The sequence below is a fragment of the Candoia aspera genome, chromosome 2, assembly GCF_035149785.1.
Source record: "Candoia aspera isolate rCanAsp1 chromosome 2, rCanAsp1.hap2, whole genome shotgun sequence".
Taxonomy (NCBI): domain Eukaryota; kingdom Metazoa; phylum Chordata; class Lepidosauria; order Squamata; family Boidae; genus Candoia; species Candoia aspera.
This window is the reverse complement of record NC_086154.1, coordinates 68,526,549-68,546,426: the sequence shown is the minus strand read 5'-3', so window position 1 is coordinate 68,546,426 and position 19,878 is coordinate 68,526,549. Positions and strand designations below refer to the sequence as shown.

General features: G+C 38.9%; 1 protein-coding gene across 2 annotated transcripts in view; it reads left to right on the top strand.

The window, feature by feature from the left end:
- Positions 1-19,878, top strand: part of SGCD (sarcoglycan delta) — a 504,550-nt gene that overhangs the window by 351,497 nt on the left and 133,175 nt on the right. For both annotated transcript variants that reach the window (XM_063292142.1, XM_063292141.1), the window contains one exon: positions 18,263-18,364. In XM_063292142.1, coding sequence (XP_063148212.1) covers positions 18,263-18,364 — 102 coding nt within the window. The remainder of the gene's footprint in view (positions 1-18,262; positions 18,365-19,878) is intronic.

Sequence of the window (19,878 nt, the reverse complement as noted above, 5' to 3'; positions counted from 1 at the left end):
ATTTAAGGATAGGCAATCAACTCTTTTGTGCTCTAATAAATTCTGGACTGCCCCTTTATCATAAGTGCTAAAATAGCAGAGTGGTTAAGAGCTTTGCCTTTTTATGCAAGAGTTGCTGATTCAAAACTCAGTGGAAAGTTTTTATCGATTATAGATAAGCCGTTATACATTTCTGAAAGAGGCACACATCCTCGGTTGCTGTTAGCTATACTGTTGTGATGTCTGTACAGAGTCATCACCATGGGACAGAACACTAAGAATGGAAGAAAAAAGGCCAGTTTGACTGACAACTGAAAAAAAGCAACCTGCTTCTCTTAGCAAATAGGCAGTATAGCATAGCATTTGGTGAATGCATCTATCTATCTATCTATCTATCTATCTATCTATCTATCTATCTATCTATCTATCAAATTTGTCACCACCCATCTCCTCCGAGCATTACAGAATGTATCTAACTTAATTTAGAAACAAAGTTTATTTTATTAAAAAATTATAATTTTTATTAGTCATTGTCCCCAAAAGTTGGATCCAGTAAGTAATCTGGAAGTCTCAGCCCTTCGAGATAGTCCAGACAAGAAGCACCAATCATGAGCACTAACACAACATTTATTGTAAAGTTGCAGTGACAGAATCTTGCAAGTCTGAAAGCACGCCTCTTCTCCGTTAGTTTTACTTTCCAGAAAACTAGGGAGGGTCCCTTCTGAGACACTTCCCACACCCTTTTTCCTTCTGTGGGCTGAGATACCTTTTGCATGACAGTTCTCTAGGCTGTAGTTTTTCCTCCTGGCTCCCAAGGTCATTCCCACAGGGAGTGGGTAGGAATACTCCAGCAAGAGGCACTACCACTACAAAAACCAGCAGCTAAGGGAAAAAACACATTAACTGGAAGAAATCCAGTGGCCATCTGTTTGAGTACTGTTTTCATTCATTTAAATTTAAGTTATTGTGCATGCTCTCATTGCTGCAGTTTCACTTGCGCTCTGGTTTCCTCTACTTCTCCAGCCAGGCAGATCCATCCTCACAGGTTTCTCATGTGCCAGAGCCCACTCCAAGATCTCTGATTTCAAGCCAGCTCTAAAATACTCAATTTTCAGTGATTCTGGCCAATCAGTCATTTTGCTTACCAACTTCTTAAATTCAGATGCATACTCTGATACCGACCAGCTCCCCGTCTAAAGGTTTGTAGCCTGGTTCTGGCCCACATTGCAATGAGGGGGTCTTCAAATAGAGTACGCAGCACAAACATAAACTCATCGAAGTCTTCCAGCTCTGGGGCCTCAGCTTTGAACAGGTCCACAACCCAGTCGGCTGCTTCCTCTTCTAGGTGGGCTGTCACGTTCCGGATCTTAGCTTCATCATCCAGAAAGTCTCTTCCCCATTCATTCATTAATCCTTGCACATGAACCAAGCCAGATGCTTTGGGTTTCCCCCAGATTTCACTTTTAAGTCTTGTATTTCCCAGCCTCTGCCACCAACTCACTGTTCCAGCCCTGGTAAGTAGTTTACAGGCTGGGGCCCAAAAGAGGTGGTGCTTCATCTTCTAGGAAAACATTCTTCTTGCAGGTTTCTCAAAACTCTCTGACCAGTTACTGCCATGGCTATCTGATGCATTTGTTGGCTCATCTCTTTGAGTGAACCTTGCAAACCTGACATAGGTTGCCCATCTCTGACATCTCGTGCTCCACTCTTCGGATGCACTGCTCGGATTCAGACCGAAACCCTCTCTCCATTGAAGCATGTCAGCTGACTTCTGGTTCTGTTCCACGTCCAATCTTTTGGGACCATTTGTATTTTGGATCCTGCAGCAAAGGGTTTGGGCAAAAATCCACTTCTGCAAATTGGGTTTTAGCTCTGGCTCCTTCAGCCTGTGCTCTTCTCAACTTGGCCATCATTTCTCCTGCCAGTAAATCCATCATGGTGGTATTACCCACCTTTGGGTGCTGTAAATCCTCAATTTCAGGAAAATACTGCTGGGAAAGTCTCCTTCTTTCCAAAGGGACACCTCCAGCATTACTCTCTCTCTCTGCTTTCTCCATCTCAGTAGACATCAGTGAGTGACCTGTTGTGGATGGCTGGGAAAGTCTCACTCCTGTTGAGGAGACATGTCCAGCCATCTGAATAAGTTCCTCATCTTGCCACTTGTCCAGGATGGTTAGCTCTCCAAGATTAGTTGACAACCCAAAATCCACAGAAGGGACTGCTCCCTCAGGGAGATCAGTGTCCTCAGAGCAGGTTGCCATTCCTTTGTGACTTGGAGCTTTCTGTGACGATCCCAGTACCAAGATCCCAACTTAGAAATTCTCCAGACGGTCCATCAGGAAGCTTAAATAATTCTTTACTGAGGATACAGTTAACACAGGATAGTAGCCAAAGCTCCAAGTGAGGATTTGGCGCTAAGACATTCCAAATTATTCTTTCCCTCATCTGATCTCATCCCTCCTCCCTGTCTCGCAGACAGGCTGTTTCTCATTCCTTAGTTCCCACCTCCCATCTCAGCAGTTCCTTAAAGCAGGTGCCTTATCAGCAAAGCATCCTTGGCCAAATGCCTGAGGCAAAGGAATGCAAAGTGAACAGGGGTTGGTTCTCTGGGAATGCAGTGAATGCATGAAGGCAGCTAACGTGTAGAAACTTCTAATGGCAGGTGAACCAAGAGAAGGGAGCCTAACAGTTAGGCCTCTCTTCTGTCATTCTCTCCTAATAGCCTGAACCACCTGACTATTTTCAATATTTTCAGATAAGTAGGAGAGTATCAAAAGAACTACAGAAAGAAGGGGGAAATACTTAAGAGGTTCGATGAATGCAAAAAAGTTATAACATAAAACACAGATCATTTGCTTGGCGTTATTTACAAATTATTGGTGAAATATGATTCAGAAGTTGAACAAATTAAAGATTGTATGAATAAATGGATGCAAAATTAGATATAGTAATGGATATGCAACGATCGGAATTTTAGTGGAAGAAGAACATTAGATTTATACCGAATATTGAACTCAGAGAAAACTAGTATAAGATATTTCACTGTTGGTATATTCCTCCAGTTCTGATTGTCAAGTTCCGTTTCAAAAACCTCTTGGGAATGTAATGATCAGATTGCCTGAGTCTTTCATATTTGGTGGCAATGTTGCAAAGCTCAACAATTCTGGAAAATGATTTATACCAGAATGAAACAAGGTTATTTATTTTATTTGTGATATTCTTATTAAATTTCACAAAACCGTGTATTTCCATAAAGTATACTGAACTAGCTTTGGACATGGTAACCACTGTGAGGATACTCTATGCTCCCTGTTGGAAGAGGTGTTTGATTCTCTCTGTGGACGAATGGCTAACTAAGGTACAGAAGTGTGCTCGATGTCTAAAATAACCTTGTATTGTAAATCTGACATAGAATTTATTTCAATTTGGAAACTATTTCCAGATAGCAATTATATCTATGGCTTTATACCACATCCAAATTTCGGATTTCTCCTTATAAAAATATTTTAGTTTTTATAGGATTTCTTAAATCAGAATAGATCTTTAGTAGTATGGATAGAATGTATCATGATTTGTAACTGTATTTTATGATTTATACTGTGCTGACCATTGTTTCTGAAGTTTGTATTCCATTTAGCACTTAACAGCAATTGATAGATTTTTAAAATAAGATTATAGGCTCAGTTATTTACAATTAATTAATTAACTACTGAAAATTTCTATGCTACCTGTGAAATCTTGGTTTAGTCATTCTGTATTTAATTTTTATCCGTTGTCTTCTCCTTTTGTTTAGTTATTGTTTATTTAAATGCTTAATAAAAACATACTAAGGTAGAAAAAATGAAATCATGAATAATTCTTTTTCAAACTTAGAACGTATTTGGTTCTCTTAGAGCAGCAATTTTCAACCATTGTGTTGTGGCACATTTGCATCCTGCAAAAGGTCCACAGGTGTGCCACATCGGCAAGCCAAATAAATGACAGGAAGTACTGCGCAGCCAGAACCCCACCTCCATGACATCACCAGGGGTGGACCGCCTCATTTCTTCTCCTGAGTCCCAGCAACCTGTGACATCACAGGACTTCCAGTTTCATGACCCAGAAGTCCTGCCTATGAGATGTGTGCTGTGAAATGAAAATGGTTGAAAACCACTGTCTTAGAAGATGCAATGAAAGATGATGATACTCTATGTAACTTTCTGAAGTGCTTTCTTGAAAATAAGAAATGAAATGCTAAGTGTGTTTTAAAAGAATAAAGCAAATTACTGTATGCATTCTTCTGAAAGGGAAAAAAGAACTTCCCTGCTCTTTCATATGAAGTTAAGAAAATATCAATAAATTGTGTTGGACTGAACTATCATGATCATGAAACTTATTACTATTCTTGCCTGAGAAGCAAATCAACAGTTGTTTGGGTTGGGTTTTTTGGGTGGGGAAGAATTTGCTGTTAACGAATTCACTGTTGACTTGGAAGAAAGTTACCCAATTTGAGTGGAAGAGAGAGTGATTATTAGTTCTTGCATGATCTTTCTTCCTTTTAAATGTCTGAAAATGTTTAATATGCCCATATTTCATGTCATGCTTGCCATGTTGTAACATGTGCTCTGAGATTTTTTTTTTTTAAAAACTCTGTATGCTGGCTGTAGCCTGAAAAAAATCTGATTCACTATAAGCCAAAATGGTAAAGAACCACGATTAAATGAGCAGAATCGCTGCCATATGATTTTTTCTCTAAAGGATCATAATAACAAATTTGGATGACTTGTCATTCAGCATTCTATTTGTGAACCAAGAACTCTGGCTTGCTTTTCTTAAATCCATACATTTTGATTTTCTCCTAAGCCACACCCTGTGGTTTAAGATTCTGATTTCATAGGAAAGAAATAAGGCAGTTTTCCCAATTCATGTAAATATTAAACCATGAACCAAGCTTGGCAAGAGGAGTTACAAGGAGTAGTCATCAAGCTGTGCATGCCATCATGCTGCTAATTGATAAGGAAGCCAGAATTCCAGACAATTTTGGATTATTGTGTGATATAGTGCAGGCAATGAGTAGAGTAATATTGGTCACCTTCCTTTAACTAATGATGTTTTTGAGGACTTTGTATAATAGCACAGAGACAGTACAATGATTATCTAGAAAGGTCTAAAGTCAAGCCATTTACAGACACCCCTGTGAATATGTAATGACAGTGCAGTCTGAGGCATGACTTTTTGGAATGTGCTAATGAACAAGCTGATTTTCTGTAACGACTGGTAAGAAATAATTTTATGGGCTATAGGTTTCCCCTGTTCATCTCACTTTTCACAGCTTTCTGTCAAAGTACTTTACTGGATAAATGTGTAGACTCTAATAAGGGAAAACACCGAGTATTATTTGTAATCAGTAGAATATTCATAGCTTTGTGGTGGTCTTTTGGCTCAAAAACAGGAACATGGAGCTATACCGGATAGCTTCAGTTTAAATATATATATTTTGCTTTTCCCCTTTCATTTCTCATTAGGAAAGTTTTAAGTTTGCACAAAACCATTGACCTATTGCAGTATATTTTGCTATTTAATTTTACATTGACTTTCTGGTATAGAAGCTATCATAAAATCTGACAATTGTTCCTAACCATTTGTTTATCAGAATGGCAGAATTTTGCAAAACACAGGCTTTGACATGTCATCTTTCTTATTCCATCAGGACCCATGCAATCAAAGCTGATTTGAACTGTGAAAGATGTTTTATTGACTCTTTAATGAGAAAAGCAGTGGATAAGCAATAGAAAATATAATCTGCTATTTTTTTTTTGAAAAAGCAAGAAAGAATCATCCATATGCAAAGGTACAACAACAGTTTTGGATTTGTTGTTGTTGTTTTGTAATCATAGACAGACCAAAAAGATGCTAGGTTTGCAATTTCTTTATAAAATCTGAATGCATCAAGCAAAAATGAGTTACAGATCAGAAAACATGCAGAAAGGTGCAGCTCAACATTCTAATTAAAATCCTAACGCTGTTAAATTATATGTATGCACCATTGAACTGAAACAGGAAGAAGGGGTGTGTACATCATAGCTTTGTCAGACTGGAAAAGCACATCACCCATAGGGTGATTCTCAAATTTACTGTCAAAAGGGAAAGGTTGGTTTACTATTGTTCTATGTCTTTCTTATCAATTTACAAATGCTGTCAAGAGTATTGGGGGCTGCTCACATGTTTTGGTGGTAGAGGGGAATTATGTCGCATTGGGTAGCCTTTAGCAGTTTGCAAATGATTGCCAGTTTAAAGGAGATCATCTACAGTGCAGCACAATTTGCAAGTGTTTTGCCAAGGAGGGAGCAGAATTCCATTGCATGTCATGCTATAGGCTAGCAAAATGTGCTTGAACACTGACAGTTTATGAATGATGATATTCTCATTACAATTCTCATTGACCACAGTATGAAAACTCTTTTCATACTTTGAAATGTATGGGGCTGAGAGAATCCTGATTGGTGAAATTACACATCAGCAGTCGTAAAACCACTGTTGTCACTTTAATTCATATATTCCATCAATTCTGACACGCTCATTTTTATCCTGATTGGGGCAGGATAACTGGATCAAGGAGATCACTACAATGTTCTTGGAACAGCTACAGATTATCACCAGGGACATGTTGAGATGACAGACACTTGCTCATACAGTCTCCAGGGAACTGGCTCAGCTTGATGGCACCTAACTAGCTTCTGTGTATAAGAAAATATATAAAGCCAGTGTCTGTTTTTGTGATTTTAATATCTATGATAATAAAAAACTGAATTGATTATTCAGAGATTGTCTCTTCATTTGCATAAAACTTATTATATCTGAAATTCGGTGTGTTGATCAGAGTCCACAAAACAATGTTTCCTTTCTTCCTTCTTGTATTAATATTATTCATGTTTTTTGTAATATTGATAAAAACAGTGAAGTGTAATATTTTCAAAATTGCTGAAATACTATCTAAATCAATCCTTTCCAAGCTGGACATCCTCCAGATATGTGAGATCAGCTCTCAGACCTTTCAACTAACATGGCTATTGCTGAAAATTCTGGGAATTGAAATCCCTATATCACCTTGGAGTACATTTGGAATGTTTCCAGACTCCCTAAATTAGTTGAGATTGTCCTAACAACCAGGAAACACACTGAGACAAGGAACTGGTCTCTAATATTTATTACTAGTGCTTAACAGGAATCCTAACAAACTGAAGAAGCGTGGGAAAAACCCAGACATATAACCCCCAAGGGTTAAGGCGGTCCCGATCTGTGTCTCTTTGAATGGCTGAACAATTCCTCAGTGCTACGCATGCGCTTGACAGTCTGGATGGGAGCCCCCTGCTCGCCATCCTTACTCATGACAGAGATGATGGATAATGTCAATATCAGTATCTGTCCTGGCTCTCCTGGATCTCTTTGCAGCTTTCGATACCATTGACCATGGTATCCTTCTGGACTGGCTCTGGGGGTTGGGAGTGGGAGGCACCATTTTGCAATGGTTCTCTTTTCTCCATGGGTCAGTGTTGGTGGGTGAGGAGAGATTGAGCCCCAGGCCTCTGCAGCGTGGGATGCCTCAGGGCTTGGGTCTCTCCCTTCTCCTCTTTAACATCTACATGAAACTGCTGGGTGAGGTCATCTGACGGCACGGGATATGGTATCATCAGTACACTGATGATATCCAGCTATACATCCCTACCCCTGGCTGGGCGGGTGATGCCGTTGTAGTTCTGTCCAAGTGCCTGGGAGGCTGTAAGGTTCTGGATGGGGATGAACTGACTTTGGATCAATCCTGGCAAGATGGAGTGGCTCTCAGTTTTTGGCCCCCCTCCAGAGTGTGGTGACTTGTCATCTTTGACTCTGGATGGAGTTGCACTCCCCCAGACTGAGCTGGTGCACAATTTGGGGGTCTTCCTCGTTTCACAGCTCCTGCTTAATGAGCAGATGGCAGCTGTGGCTAGGAGGCCTTTGCACAGATCCATCTTGTGTGCCAATTGCGCCCTTTCCTGGACTGTGAGGCCTTGCTCCCAGTCTTTCATGCCTTAGTGACTTCCCATTTGGATTACTGCAATGTGCTTTACATGGGGCTGCCCTTGAAGACCACTCGGAAGTTACAACTGGTCCAGAATGCAGCAACGTACACAGTATTGGGTAGTCATAGGTTTGCCCATGTTAGACCTCTATTGCACGAGCTGCACTGGCTCCCAGTTTCCTCCCAGGTACAATTCAAGGTGCTGGTGACCACCTTTAAAGCCCTACATGGCATGAGACCACCTCTTCCTAACAATATCTGCCTGTCCCACTAGATCAGATAGGGTAGGCGTGCTCCAGATTCCTTCCCTGAAATCCTACCACCAGGTGGGACCTCAGAAGTGTGCCTTTTCCATGGCTGCCCCTACCTTATGGAATACCCTTCCCCCAGCAATTCAGCAGGCCCCCACCCTTTTAGCCTTTTGGAAGACCATCAAGGCGTGGCTTTTTAACTGAGTTCTGGGATAGGATAGGATAGGATAGGATAGGATAGGATAGGATAGGATAGGATAGGATAGGATAGGATAGGATAGGATAGAAAGAATGGAACGAGGATAATTGGAACTTGCTGCAGCGCATCCTAAGGGGATGATTAAGATGCAGGGTTTTTGTTTCTGCTTGATCTTTTACTGTTTTATTGTTTTATGGTTGTTTTATAGTTACTGGTTTTACTCTTGTTGTGAGCTGCCCAGAGTTGTTTAAGATGGGTGGCCATATAAATACATTTATTTCAAATAAATACATACATACATACATACATACATACATACATACACACATATATACATACATACCTGTGTGAATAGAGGCAAAAAAAAAGCCCCAGATTTCAACTGGGCAATTTGTGTGGTCCTTCCTTATGACAAAAATTCCTGCACATAATGTAATAGATAAGTACAATCCCAGGGAGCCAGGAATTAGTAGACTTAGCAGGCACTCAGTGATTCCCAATCACACTCAAACAAAACTTTAAAGTTATCTATTTTAAAATCAGTGATTGCCTGTAACGAATAATTCATGCTTTAAAATACTTCATACTCATTCACAAATTAAGAGATTGCTTAAAAAACTCTGCTTAATACATCTAAGTAGCAATAGATATCTAATGTTTTATTTAGCTACATAAATGTTTTCAATCCCCTAAGAATGAATGTGACTCTAGTTTATTCTAAATTGTATGTTTTAGTTTCAGTCATTCTTTTGGCATTTATTTATGGAAAAATATATACTCATATCCAATTTAATTGAAGGTAATTACTTAAAAATCTCACTCCTATGTGATTCCTAAAACCTTACTGGTAGCATCATTGACTTAAACTCACTGTAGATAATGATAGGATACATTTTAAATACCTTTTCAACAGATCCTGATAGCAATGGGATCATATCATATATTTCTGGGACAAATCACCTATAAATATGATTATATGACAACAAGTCTGCAAAGACCTTTAGCAACCACATAGATAGTCCTTCTCCAAAATGATCTGTCTTCAACCTGGCCCTTAAGGTCTTCCAATGCTGCACTTATTGCCACTGTAATTGAGTCCATCCACCAGGTCACCTTCTTCCCATTTTTTCCAGCATTATGGACTTCTCATAGAAGTTGGGTCTTCACATAATGAATCAAAATGTGATAATTTGAGCCTCTTCATTTTTATCTCAAGTGAAAATTGTGGATTGCTTTGTTCTATGATTCATGTGTTTGTCTTCTTGGCTATCCTTGGTCTTCTCAAGAGCCTTCTCCAATACCCAAGCTGAAAGGCATCAATAGTCTTTCTATCCTACATTCATACATCCTATCCTAAATTCAACTTTAGAGTGTCACAGGAAGAAAAACATTTCCTGCATGATTGTATATTTTTGTCAGAACCAAGCCTGCCTCTGACTTGTAAAGTGAAACTTTTTCAGAGTCAGAGGAGGAATTGGAAACTTATCATCCTGAAATTGGGAAAACGAAACTCCAGGCTGAGTCAGCAGCGCAGGAAAAATCCATGTCGCTGATTGGGCAAGATTTGGAGGAGGATTCGAATACACCAATCAATGTGCACCAACGATAAGCTGAAAAGCACATGTAGGAGAAAGCAGCCTGATTGGCTGCAGGAGACTTCAAGCATGCCAAAGAATGGTATAAAAGGCAGCTGCGCAGAAAGCAGGCTGGTGGAGAGAACTGATCTTCTAAGCCTGCAGCTTTGGAAGAAGAGACCTTACAGCATCGGAGGCAGCGTCTGTGGCCGAAGAGGAATCAGCACTTGAGCTCCACTCCAAAGAGGAATTGAATCTTGCAGCTGCTGCAACTGAGGAACCAGCATCAGCCATGCCCAGCAGCCTTAATCTTGCATCCAGTCTTGAAACTCCGTGATCTCCTCAGCAGCGTAGTCAAGCTGAGAGGTTCCCATGTCACTGCTTGTCCTCAGTTCTATGCAACTGCGCTTCACAGACTCAGCCATGTTTTGGATTTTCACAACTATCTTGTTCAGAATCTGGGTTCCTGGTCAGTCCAGGTCTTCCAGCCGAGTCCAGCTTTGCTCCATGTTTCCAGCCTTGTGCCAAGTCTCCAGTCCAGAGAATCCAGCCTAGTCCGGGGCTTCCAGCCGAGTCCAGCCTTGCTTCAAGTTCCAAGTCCTGCTCCAAGACTCCAGTCCTGAGCATTCCACCTTGTCCAAGTCTTTAGCCAAGCCTAGCCTTGTTTTGAGTTTGAGTCCTGCTTCCAAGATCCTGCTTCCAAGATCCAGTTGCTGTGTCCAGACCCAATCCAGTTCCAGATTGCCAGTGATCCAGCATCAGAACAATTCCAGCACTCTGTTCCAGTTCAAGATCTGTTGCTTCCACCACACTGCATTCCAGTCGCATCCAGCCTTCCTGTCCAGTGAGAGTTTCACTGCCTGTTGAGTCCAGTTGAGCTTTTGATTTGAGTCTTCATATCCAAGGACTTACTTATTGTAAATAGTTATTTAATAGTGTTTTATAAGACCTTGCTTTGATTGCATAATCTGTACAGGACAATTTTGTAGATATAAACATAGAGTGGCATCTGACTATCTTTTCCAAGGCCTTAATTTCTACCTGTGGGGCATGGTGGCTCAGTGGTTAAGATGCCGGGCTCGTTGACCAGAAGGTTGCAATTTCAGCGGTTTGAGACCCAAGCACCGCGTGACAGCGTACACTCCTGCACTTGCCCCAGCTCTTGCCAACCTAGCAATTCAAAAGCATGCAAATGTGAGTAGATAAATTGGTACTGCTTCGGTGGACGGTAACAGCATTCAGTAACTGTTATGCTGGCCACATGACTGCGGAAGTGTCTTCAGACAATGCTGGCTCTCTGGCCATGAAACGGAGATGAGCACCGCCCCCTAGTGTTGGACATGACTAAACAGGAACCTTTACATTCACCTAATTGCTACCTACTAAGTACTTTTCTACAGCATATATCTTGACTGCTGGTTAGTAGTTTCTTAAGAATTTTTGAGCTGCTTCTTGAAATAAGGGAATTTGATTTAAAATAAGTTCCTCTCCAAATAAACTCTTTCAAAGCAGTAATTTGAAAAGGGATGCTGGACATCTACTGTATAAACATAATCGTAGCATGCCCTTTGGATTAGAAATAGGAAACCCTAGTCTTTTATTATATGTATTCACATGTCTGCTAAAATAAAATTGTAAACATTCTGCACATAGAATTTCTTTTAACTGAGTGTGAGAGTGTTTGTGTGTGTGTGTGTGAGAGAGAGAGAGAGAGAGAGAGAGAGTGAATCTGCATGACAATTTCTTTTAGCTGTTGTGTTTCTGAATAAAAGTTGCTTTTATATATTAGGAAAGCCACTTCTCACTAATTTTATTAACAAAGAAGTCAAAGAATAGAGACATCAACACTAGTTTGAGCATTAATATAGATATGGAGCAATTAATTCATTTTTTAATGTCTTGGACAACCTCTTGTCAATGGATAGAGGGATAACATCTGATGTTTCCTATCTACTTTAATATCATTGATCCAATATTTAAGGGGAAAAATGTCCTTGTGTTTTATGTGTTTGTTAGTGGTGTCTTCGGGGAATTCAAAATTCCCCAAATAATCCTTTTTCAGGGGATTCTGGATTAAATAATAATTGGCGTGGTTCTCATATTAGCAGACAATGTTGTTGTTATAGAAAATCATGTTTTATACTATTTTGCTTCCAGTTTTGGAATTTGGGACAGGTTTATTTATAGCATTAAAGAATTTCTCAATAATGCAGGAATTTAATACCAGTGGAAGTGAATATTTGTAGCTCAGGGTTGAACTGTGGAGTCCTTGGTGCTCTCTGAGCCTTGTTGTCCTCTTGCAGACATTTCATTGCCAGACTAGGCAACATCTTCAGTGCAAAGAGGGAGTGGGCCTTGCTCTCAATTTATATACCATGGCTTGCCCTGCTTGTGTTGGTGGGTGTATTGTTCTCTCCTTGGGAGTTCTTTGATTGGGCTGTTGTTTGCTGCTTGGTTGATTGACTGAGTTAATAGTTCCTTCATTAGGGTGTATTATGCTGTTTGATGGTTCATCTGGTGTTAATCCTAGTGTTGATTTTTGCGTATCTGGGTGTTGATTGCTGGTAAGGGAGTATACTGGTCTTTTGGCTTTTCTATTGTCTCTTTTGAATGGTATGTAAATGTTGTTTACCTCTATGTGTCCGTTGATGGCTGCTTTGTCTGAGTGCCAGGCTTCCAGGAATTCTCTGGCGTTTTTGGATTTGGCTTGGTTTAGGATGCTCACAGTTTCCCAGTTGAAACTATGGTTGAGTCTGTCCGTGTGTTGTGAGATTAAGGAGTTCTCATCATGCCTTCTGACTACTAGTTGGTGTTCGTGGATGTGCTCTGCTAGTCTTCTGTCTGTCTGTCCTACATAGTGGCTGTTACAGTCTTTGCACTGATTGTTGTAAATAACTCCTGTTTTTTCTTCTTGGGCTATTGGGTCTTTTGGCTTGCTTAATATGTTTTGAAGAGTTTTAGTTGGTTTATGCACTACGGTGATGCCATGTGGTTATAACAGTTTGTTGGTGGTTTCTGAGAAGCACAATGTACACGTCCTTTGCTTATGAAATTTGTCTATGGTCATTGAATGGCTGTTGGATCTTGTACTAAAGCAAACAGCATAATAATCAGGTTTCAGATAAACATTGAGTCCAGCAGTGAGCTGAGTATTGCAACAAGGAGAAAAAAAACGTCAACTGATTTTACATCAGCCTTAGGAAACAGAATTATGAGAATAGACTACAAACCGAAATGGAATTTATCCAAATCCCATTGGCTTTCACTCACACCCTGAAGATGAAGATTGACTAGGCTTTCAAAAACTAATGGGTTTATGAAAATAAGACTCTCCAAGGTGAATATGGGTTTGACCAGCTTCGCATTCCAGTGTATTCACAGATTAGAGCAAAAGTTGGCATGGGATAACTGCAGACGTTAGTGAGCGTATGTTTATTGTATGCATATCGTGCATAAAATGTATTTGAGGATTAGGATTTTTTTAACACTTTTGTACTACTGCTAATTACCAACTGCATTAAAAACCGCCTCTTTTCCTGTTTTCTCTTAATCCTGGATATAAGTGATATTCAGCTAGTAATTCTACCCTGTAGATTAACCTTTACCATGTGGTTCACTGAGTAAACAGTAGCAGCCCAAGAACAAAAAAAAAAAGGAAAGCAAATATGTACAAGAAAGGATGAACAGCTTCTGCTGAATCTGGTTCATTTTCATAGAGACAAAAAGATAGATCTCATCTATACTTGATTATGATTTATGGCTGCATCTGCAGAAGTTATTCAAATATGTTTGTATGAAGTCTAAACAACTCTGAAAATGCAATCTGATAGGTTTTTTTTTAATTACTTGTTGATTTAGAAGGAGTGCATTACATATAGTGTATTATGTTCCAAATATAGCATAATGTACTTTTGCTAAAATGATAGATGTTTAAATGTAAAATAGGACTGAGTCAAAATAGGCGTTTTCATTATGAAAATACAACTTTTAAGGTGGCTTGAAGAAGACAAAAGTCTTGCAGATCAGCAGGTAGATGATCTGCCAGTAGATTTGGCCAGTAGCCCCATTCCAGTGGCCAGGTTTGTTGTAAAAAAAGATCCTGAAAAACATATTTGCAAATTATTCTAGTGGAGAGAAAATAGAGGGCAACAGAAGAAGCCAAGCTTCATAAGAATCCTGGTGAAAAATCTGAAAACAAAATACACCATATAGAGAAGCTAGAAGAAGCAGTAGAACCCCAAAGAAGAATATGTAGTCCAGAACTTTATGTGTCAGCAGGAATACAGTCCCCTGTAGGGGGACATGTCAACCAAAAGGGAGGATGCATGGATGTTAATAATAGTCTGGGACTTCAGTTGTGTCATTGCACCAGCCCTCCTTACTTTTTTTTTAAAAAACCCTCCCTCAGGGATGCCTCTACAGGAATGTTAAAATTCAGGATAAGCTTATGCTGATGCTCAAACAACAAAAAGGATTTCTTCTGATATGCTGAGATAAAAGGAAAAGAAAGGAATCCGTATATCAGTTGCTTAATATAAAGATTGAAACTTATCTCTTTAATGTGAAGTTGCCCGATTTGAAGTAATTTTTAAAATAAATTGTGATCTCCCAGGGAACCCCTAGTCACCTCTCCCAGAACCCTCGGGTTCCATGGAACTCTGGTTGAGAAACCCTGGTCTAGGCGGTTGTGAATAGCAATATGAAGCAAGAAAACTGAAGTTTCAGACTGATAAGAAGATGGACAAGAAATACTTATTTATCTTAAATGATTTTAAATCTTCAGGACCAAACTGATTATATTCTCGAGTACTAAAGAAACTTGCTAATTGTTGATAATATTTCTGAGAAATCCTGGTGAACAAGTGAAATGCCAGTCAACTAGAGAAGAATAAATGTTCCCTGTGCCTTCAGCAAGAGGAAAAAAATACATTTTGTGTGTACGGCATCTCACTTGCCTGCAACGTTTCTTTATGTTTTAGTTTTAGAATGCCCATCCATTTCCCAATACAGAATAAAGTACACACAACTCTTGCAAACCATTTTTCTAAAAAATATAGACTAATCTGTAATAAATATTAACCCACTTTTTCTCTGTAAGACACTGCTATAAAATTCTTGGACAGGATTCAGAGATCCCTGTGCACAAAACATTTCCACTTGGACATGGAAAGGCCAATTGACTGTTTTTCCTAACAGCAACCTTGTCACCTAATGGAACACAGCTTCTTATAAACAGCATATGACTAGTGGGAACCCAAACATGGCTAGCATGGAACAAAATTCAACTTCTTTTATATCGGATCTCATTCATTCATCTTTGTTTTTTCTAACTGTACCTTAAATCTTAGTGAGCCTACTGTCTTAATACAATGTTCTTCTCTTTTCTGAATGTTAGGGGAACTTTTGAGGTATTTATTCTATGGAAATGGAAAAAGGGAATAGAAAATGTGCTTGAATGGTTATTCTCAGATTAAACATTTGATTTGTTTTTTAAAAACTTGCAGAATTTTGGATCTACTAAATTTCTTTAAAGCCATATTATTTCTTTTTTGAAATAGGCAAGCATTTTTACCTGTATGTTAAAATACCTTCTCTGCATGCTATAAATATGCCCCCTGCCCAGTGAAAATCCATGTTTTCTGTAATACATCCAGGATGGACAGGCAAAGTAAACTCAGAGCTTTTAATTACCGAAAGGGAATTCTTCCCTTAAACTGTGTCTTCAGTTCAGCCATATTATTAAAAATTATTGTTTCTATGGTGAGCATGGATGAAATGGATGAATGCTGTATTCTCCTTTTTCTTTTCTGTCCTTGGCAGGAGCAAATGTTATATTAGTGGGTTACTGGTTTTCTTTCCATTATTTCATTTTGTTCCTTTCTTCCATTAAAATGAAGTAATATAATTTCTGGGGCCATTTCAAAGTAGTCTGACTACCTTAAACAAAGTTATGAGTGAATTTGGCATATGAAGAAGAATGATGAAAGGGTAAAAAACCAAGCAAAGAAAGAATCATCCTGAGTGTGCACACATTACATGTGTTCCCTAGATCAGTGTTTCTCAAGCTTGGCAACTTTAAGATGTGTGGATCTCAATTCCCAGGATTGCCCAGCCAGAACCTTAAAGCTGACACGCTTGAGAAACACTGCCCTAGATGATGTGAAGAGGGAAGAATCTGTTGTCTTGCAAGTTAGCTTTCAGCAATCCGAACATTCAGCATGCTTGGAGTTAAACTAGCTTTGGTTGTTCTTGTGTGGTGTACTGGTCAGACTGTGCAAACTCTTTCGTTCAGAGAGAAAGCTGCATGTACCTAGGATACATTTCTATATTGCAACCTTGAGTTTTTCTTTTCTCATTTCAGTGTTTGCTGTTTGTGTGCCCTGTTCATTCTTTTTCTGGTCCACATGTTTCATCTAAACCGAATAGACAGTTTCATGCTAGCAGTGCAAATGCTTAGTTTATTATACCATATATTCTAGATTGTTTGGATTGCTAACTACTTTAAGTGTTTTTGTTTTATTTGTATTACACTACTCTGTTGTAATGTCAATACTGTATTGCCATGATAGTCTTAATAGTCATAATGTCAGTAAATACCAGCCTTACCATTAGACCATAGTGTTAAAGTTTTACAATCTTGTGGCTGTGAGGTTGATATTATTTTGTACCTTAAATTCTAATTCCTATAACTTCATGTAGCCTGCTATGAATTCATAATGAATTTCTTATGTCATAAAACCTTTGAGAAGATGACAATATAGCCTAGATTGTTTGGTCTGTCATTTTTAGTCTATTTTGTTTTATTTAATTTATTTTATGCTACTCTGTTTTATTGTTTATATTGTATTGCCATATCCTAGTCTTTATAATGTTAATTTCAACAGTAAGTACAACTGTTAGAATTTAATTTATAATTTAGTGTTATAGTTTTACAGTTCTCTGTTAGAGTCCCTGTAACTTTGTTATCAATATCTAATTTTATATGTTAAGTCCTTATTCTTTGAATGGTTGTAATTCCATATATTTTATACCAATCTGCAACTGAAATAAAGATTGATTGATTGATCCCCTGATCCTTCACCACTCTTTCCAACCCCAAGAACATTTAAACCAGTTCATATGCAAACACTTAAACTGAAGGAGAGTTTATACTACTTCTTACTGTTTTTGCCCTACTGGTCAGTTGTTGGCAGGATACTTGAAACATAAGAACATCAGAGGGTAGGATCCACCAGTTAAGCTCTAAGAATTGTTTTAACCAGTTCTTGGTGTAGCAGATGACAATTTTCTTGAGTATTACATATGAAATGTGATAATTTGCTTCACTATAGAATTTAATGGCTAGGGAAAGGGTTGGTCTTCAGCCTAACTTCAAAACCTTCTGTTCAGATCTCTTTCAACAGCAATTCATTCTAATCTAGTTCATGTGAAAGAGAAGGAAGAAAGATACCAAAGGCAAAGAAAAAAAATAATGGCCTTAGCGATCATTTACATATGGTCATTTATAGAGTAATTCTAAGGAGATGTAGCCTTCCACAAAAAAGGATGCCCAACCCTGTGCTAAATTTAAAAAATAAAATAAAAAGCTATAGTTAAGCAGAGCTGTAAAAACATTCATTCTGGTAAATTGCATCTTGGCACTTGAACATTATTTTTATTCCTTTTCTATTGTAGAATTCTAGTAAGCATATTTAACTATATAGAATATTTATAAAGTTGTCTGGGCAAAATGAGATGATTAATAAACAAAAGTAAGCTGTGCAAAGACAGAAAAGAGGATCATTCAGCATACAGCATATTTAGTCTCTCTTGCTGTGGATAAAGCATGTTTTCCTTTTAAAAATATTATCATGAAGCTAATGATCTCTCTTTGTTCTGAAGGAAGTATTATCATCAATGAATGGGGAATATAGTATAAATGTTAAAAGTAAGAGGTGTTAATGAATGGCTTTGTGTTATATTAAATGCCACCCCATCATTTCCTTTTTTTCCCCCTCACTTCTTTCTTTCCCCATTGACAAGCTAAAGGACCTCTTTTACCTGAATAAATTTGGAGGCATGCATTTTAGCTTATGTGAAACTCAATTTTCTCACAAAGCCTAAGCCAAAAGAATGACTGAATCGCAAAACTTACTTGGTGTTTTTCCCCTAAGATTTTTTTTTCTTTTTTCAGCCTCGATTTTATGAAATCATAGTAATGGGACCCTTTTATATATTTCAGGATGGAATGGGAAACCTAAGGATTACAGAGAAAGGTTTAAAGCTAGAAGGAGATTCAGAATTCTTGAAACCTCTCTACGCCAAAGAAATCCGGTCCAGGACAGTAAGTCAGCCAGAACTTCTAAACATGTTTATTTCTTTGTATCACTGAAAATATGTCACTGCTATAAGTGCTCCTAATGCGGCCGGCTAATTTAGAATGTGCAGGTGGGGTATCAAGAAAGGTGAACGCAAGAGAAGATGCCGGGATAATTACAAGTAACAATGGCTTATAATGGAAATCCAATACTTACAGCATCGTAGATCACCCACGGTGAGCCAAATCGGCAAGGAGGAAATGCCACGGCATCTGCTTACTAAAGCATTGCCTTTAGGGGTCAGTTCTTAGGGGGCCCCCCACTCTTCCTCCCATCCCTTGGACAGTTCACCCTGGTCTAGGGAAGAGTAACCAGAAGGAAACTGGATGCTCTATTTACTTAGCTTCTATAATTAAAGGAAAATGACATGTAGGTGGACCATGGGGAATATCCATAGAAAGGTACACAGTAGTACAAACTATTTCCCTCATTAAGTCATTTGGCGGTGAGGCATGAACCACGGGGGAGGAGAAAGGAAATATCTATCAACTGATTAAGGTCAGAGAGAGGAGCTTGTTAGTTCACAGCTCATGCTTGGTAAGCAAACAGCACACCACTCAGGAAAGCAGCTTAGGAAGAGCTAACTTGTTTAAGCCATCTCTCTTCCTGTGTTAACCTGAAAAAGCGGATCAGTCACAGGCAACTGGCTTATAGTCAGTGTGAACTAAACATTAAGCCCGCTGCTCTAAAGGAAGGAAGTTACGGAGGTTGCTATCATTTCCTGTGGGAGATTTACCCTGAGGGCGCTAGAGTTTTTTGGAACAGGAATGCTGATTATGCCAATGGTCTACTGACCCTTTGCTCCAAGCCCCAGCAGCCAAAGCAAGGTGTCTGTTAAGATGTGGGAAAGGCATGAAAAAGAAGCCCTGGTTTTAAACTGCAGTAGGTATGAAGGAGACTACACTCTTATGTTGACAGAGGCCAGCCAATTGCTTAAAGTGGCTCCATTTGAATATACAGTCGAGCTGTGTTCTGGGAAGCTTTTACTGAGTTCAAGCCAGAGAATCCAGCAGGGAGAAGGAAGAACTTACAACATTATTTATTAACAAATAGAACAGCCTTCCTGGTTTACACCAAAGACCCAACAAGTCCAGTACTCCAGTTCCATGGTGCCAGTTACATGCTGTGGCAGATTCACAAGCAAGGCATAGACTTATCTTGATTTGTCCCTTGGCTCTAGTAATAAGATGTTACACTCTCTCTAATCCTAGAGGTTCTACATTGGCTAACATCTAGAGAGAGATATAAGAATCAGGCTGAGGAGTTTTGTATACACTCCTTTTGGTCATAGCTTATGAGATCCTAAGAAGTGAGAATCCCTTTTTTTTAAAATCCCTTGTAGATATTTGTGCCATGTATCATGTCTTGTTGGATATTACTTCCAGTTCCCTGAGAAATTCTGCTTTCTCATTCCTCAAAAGGCAATTTCCCTCAAGTATTGGTTTTGTACAACTTTCAGGATTTTGATTCAACTCCACTT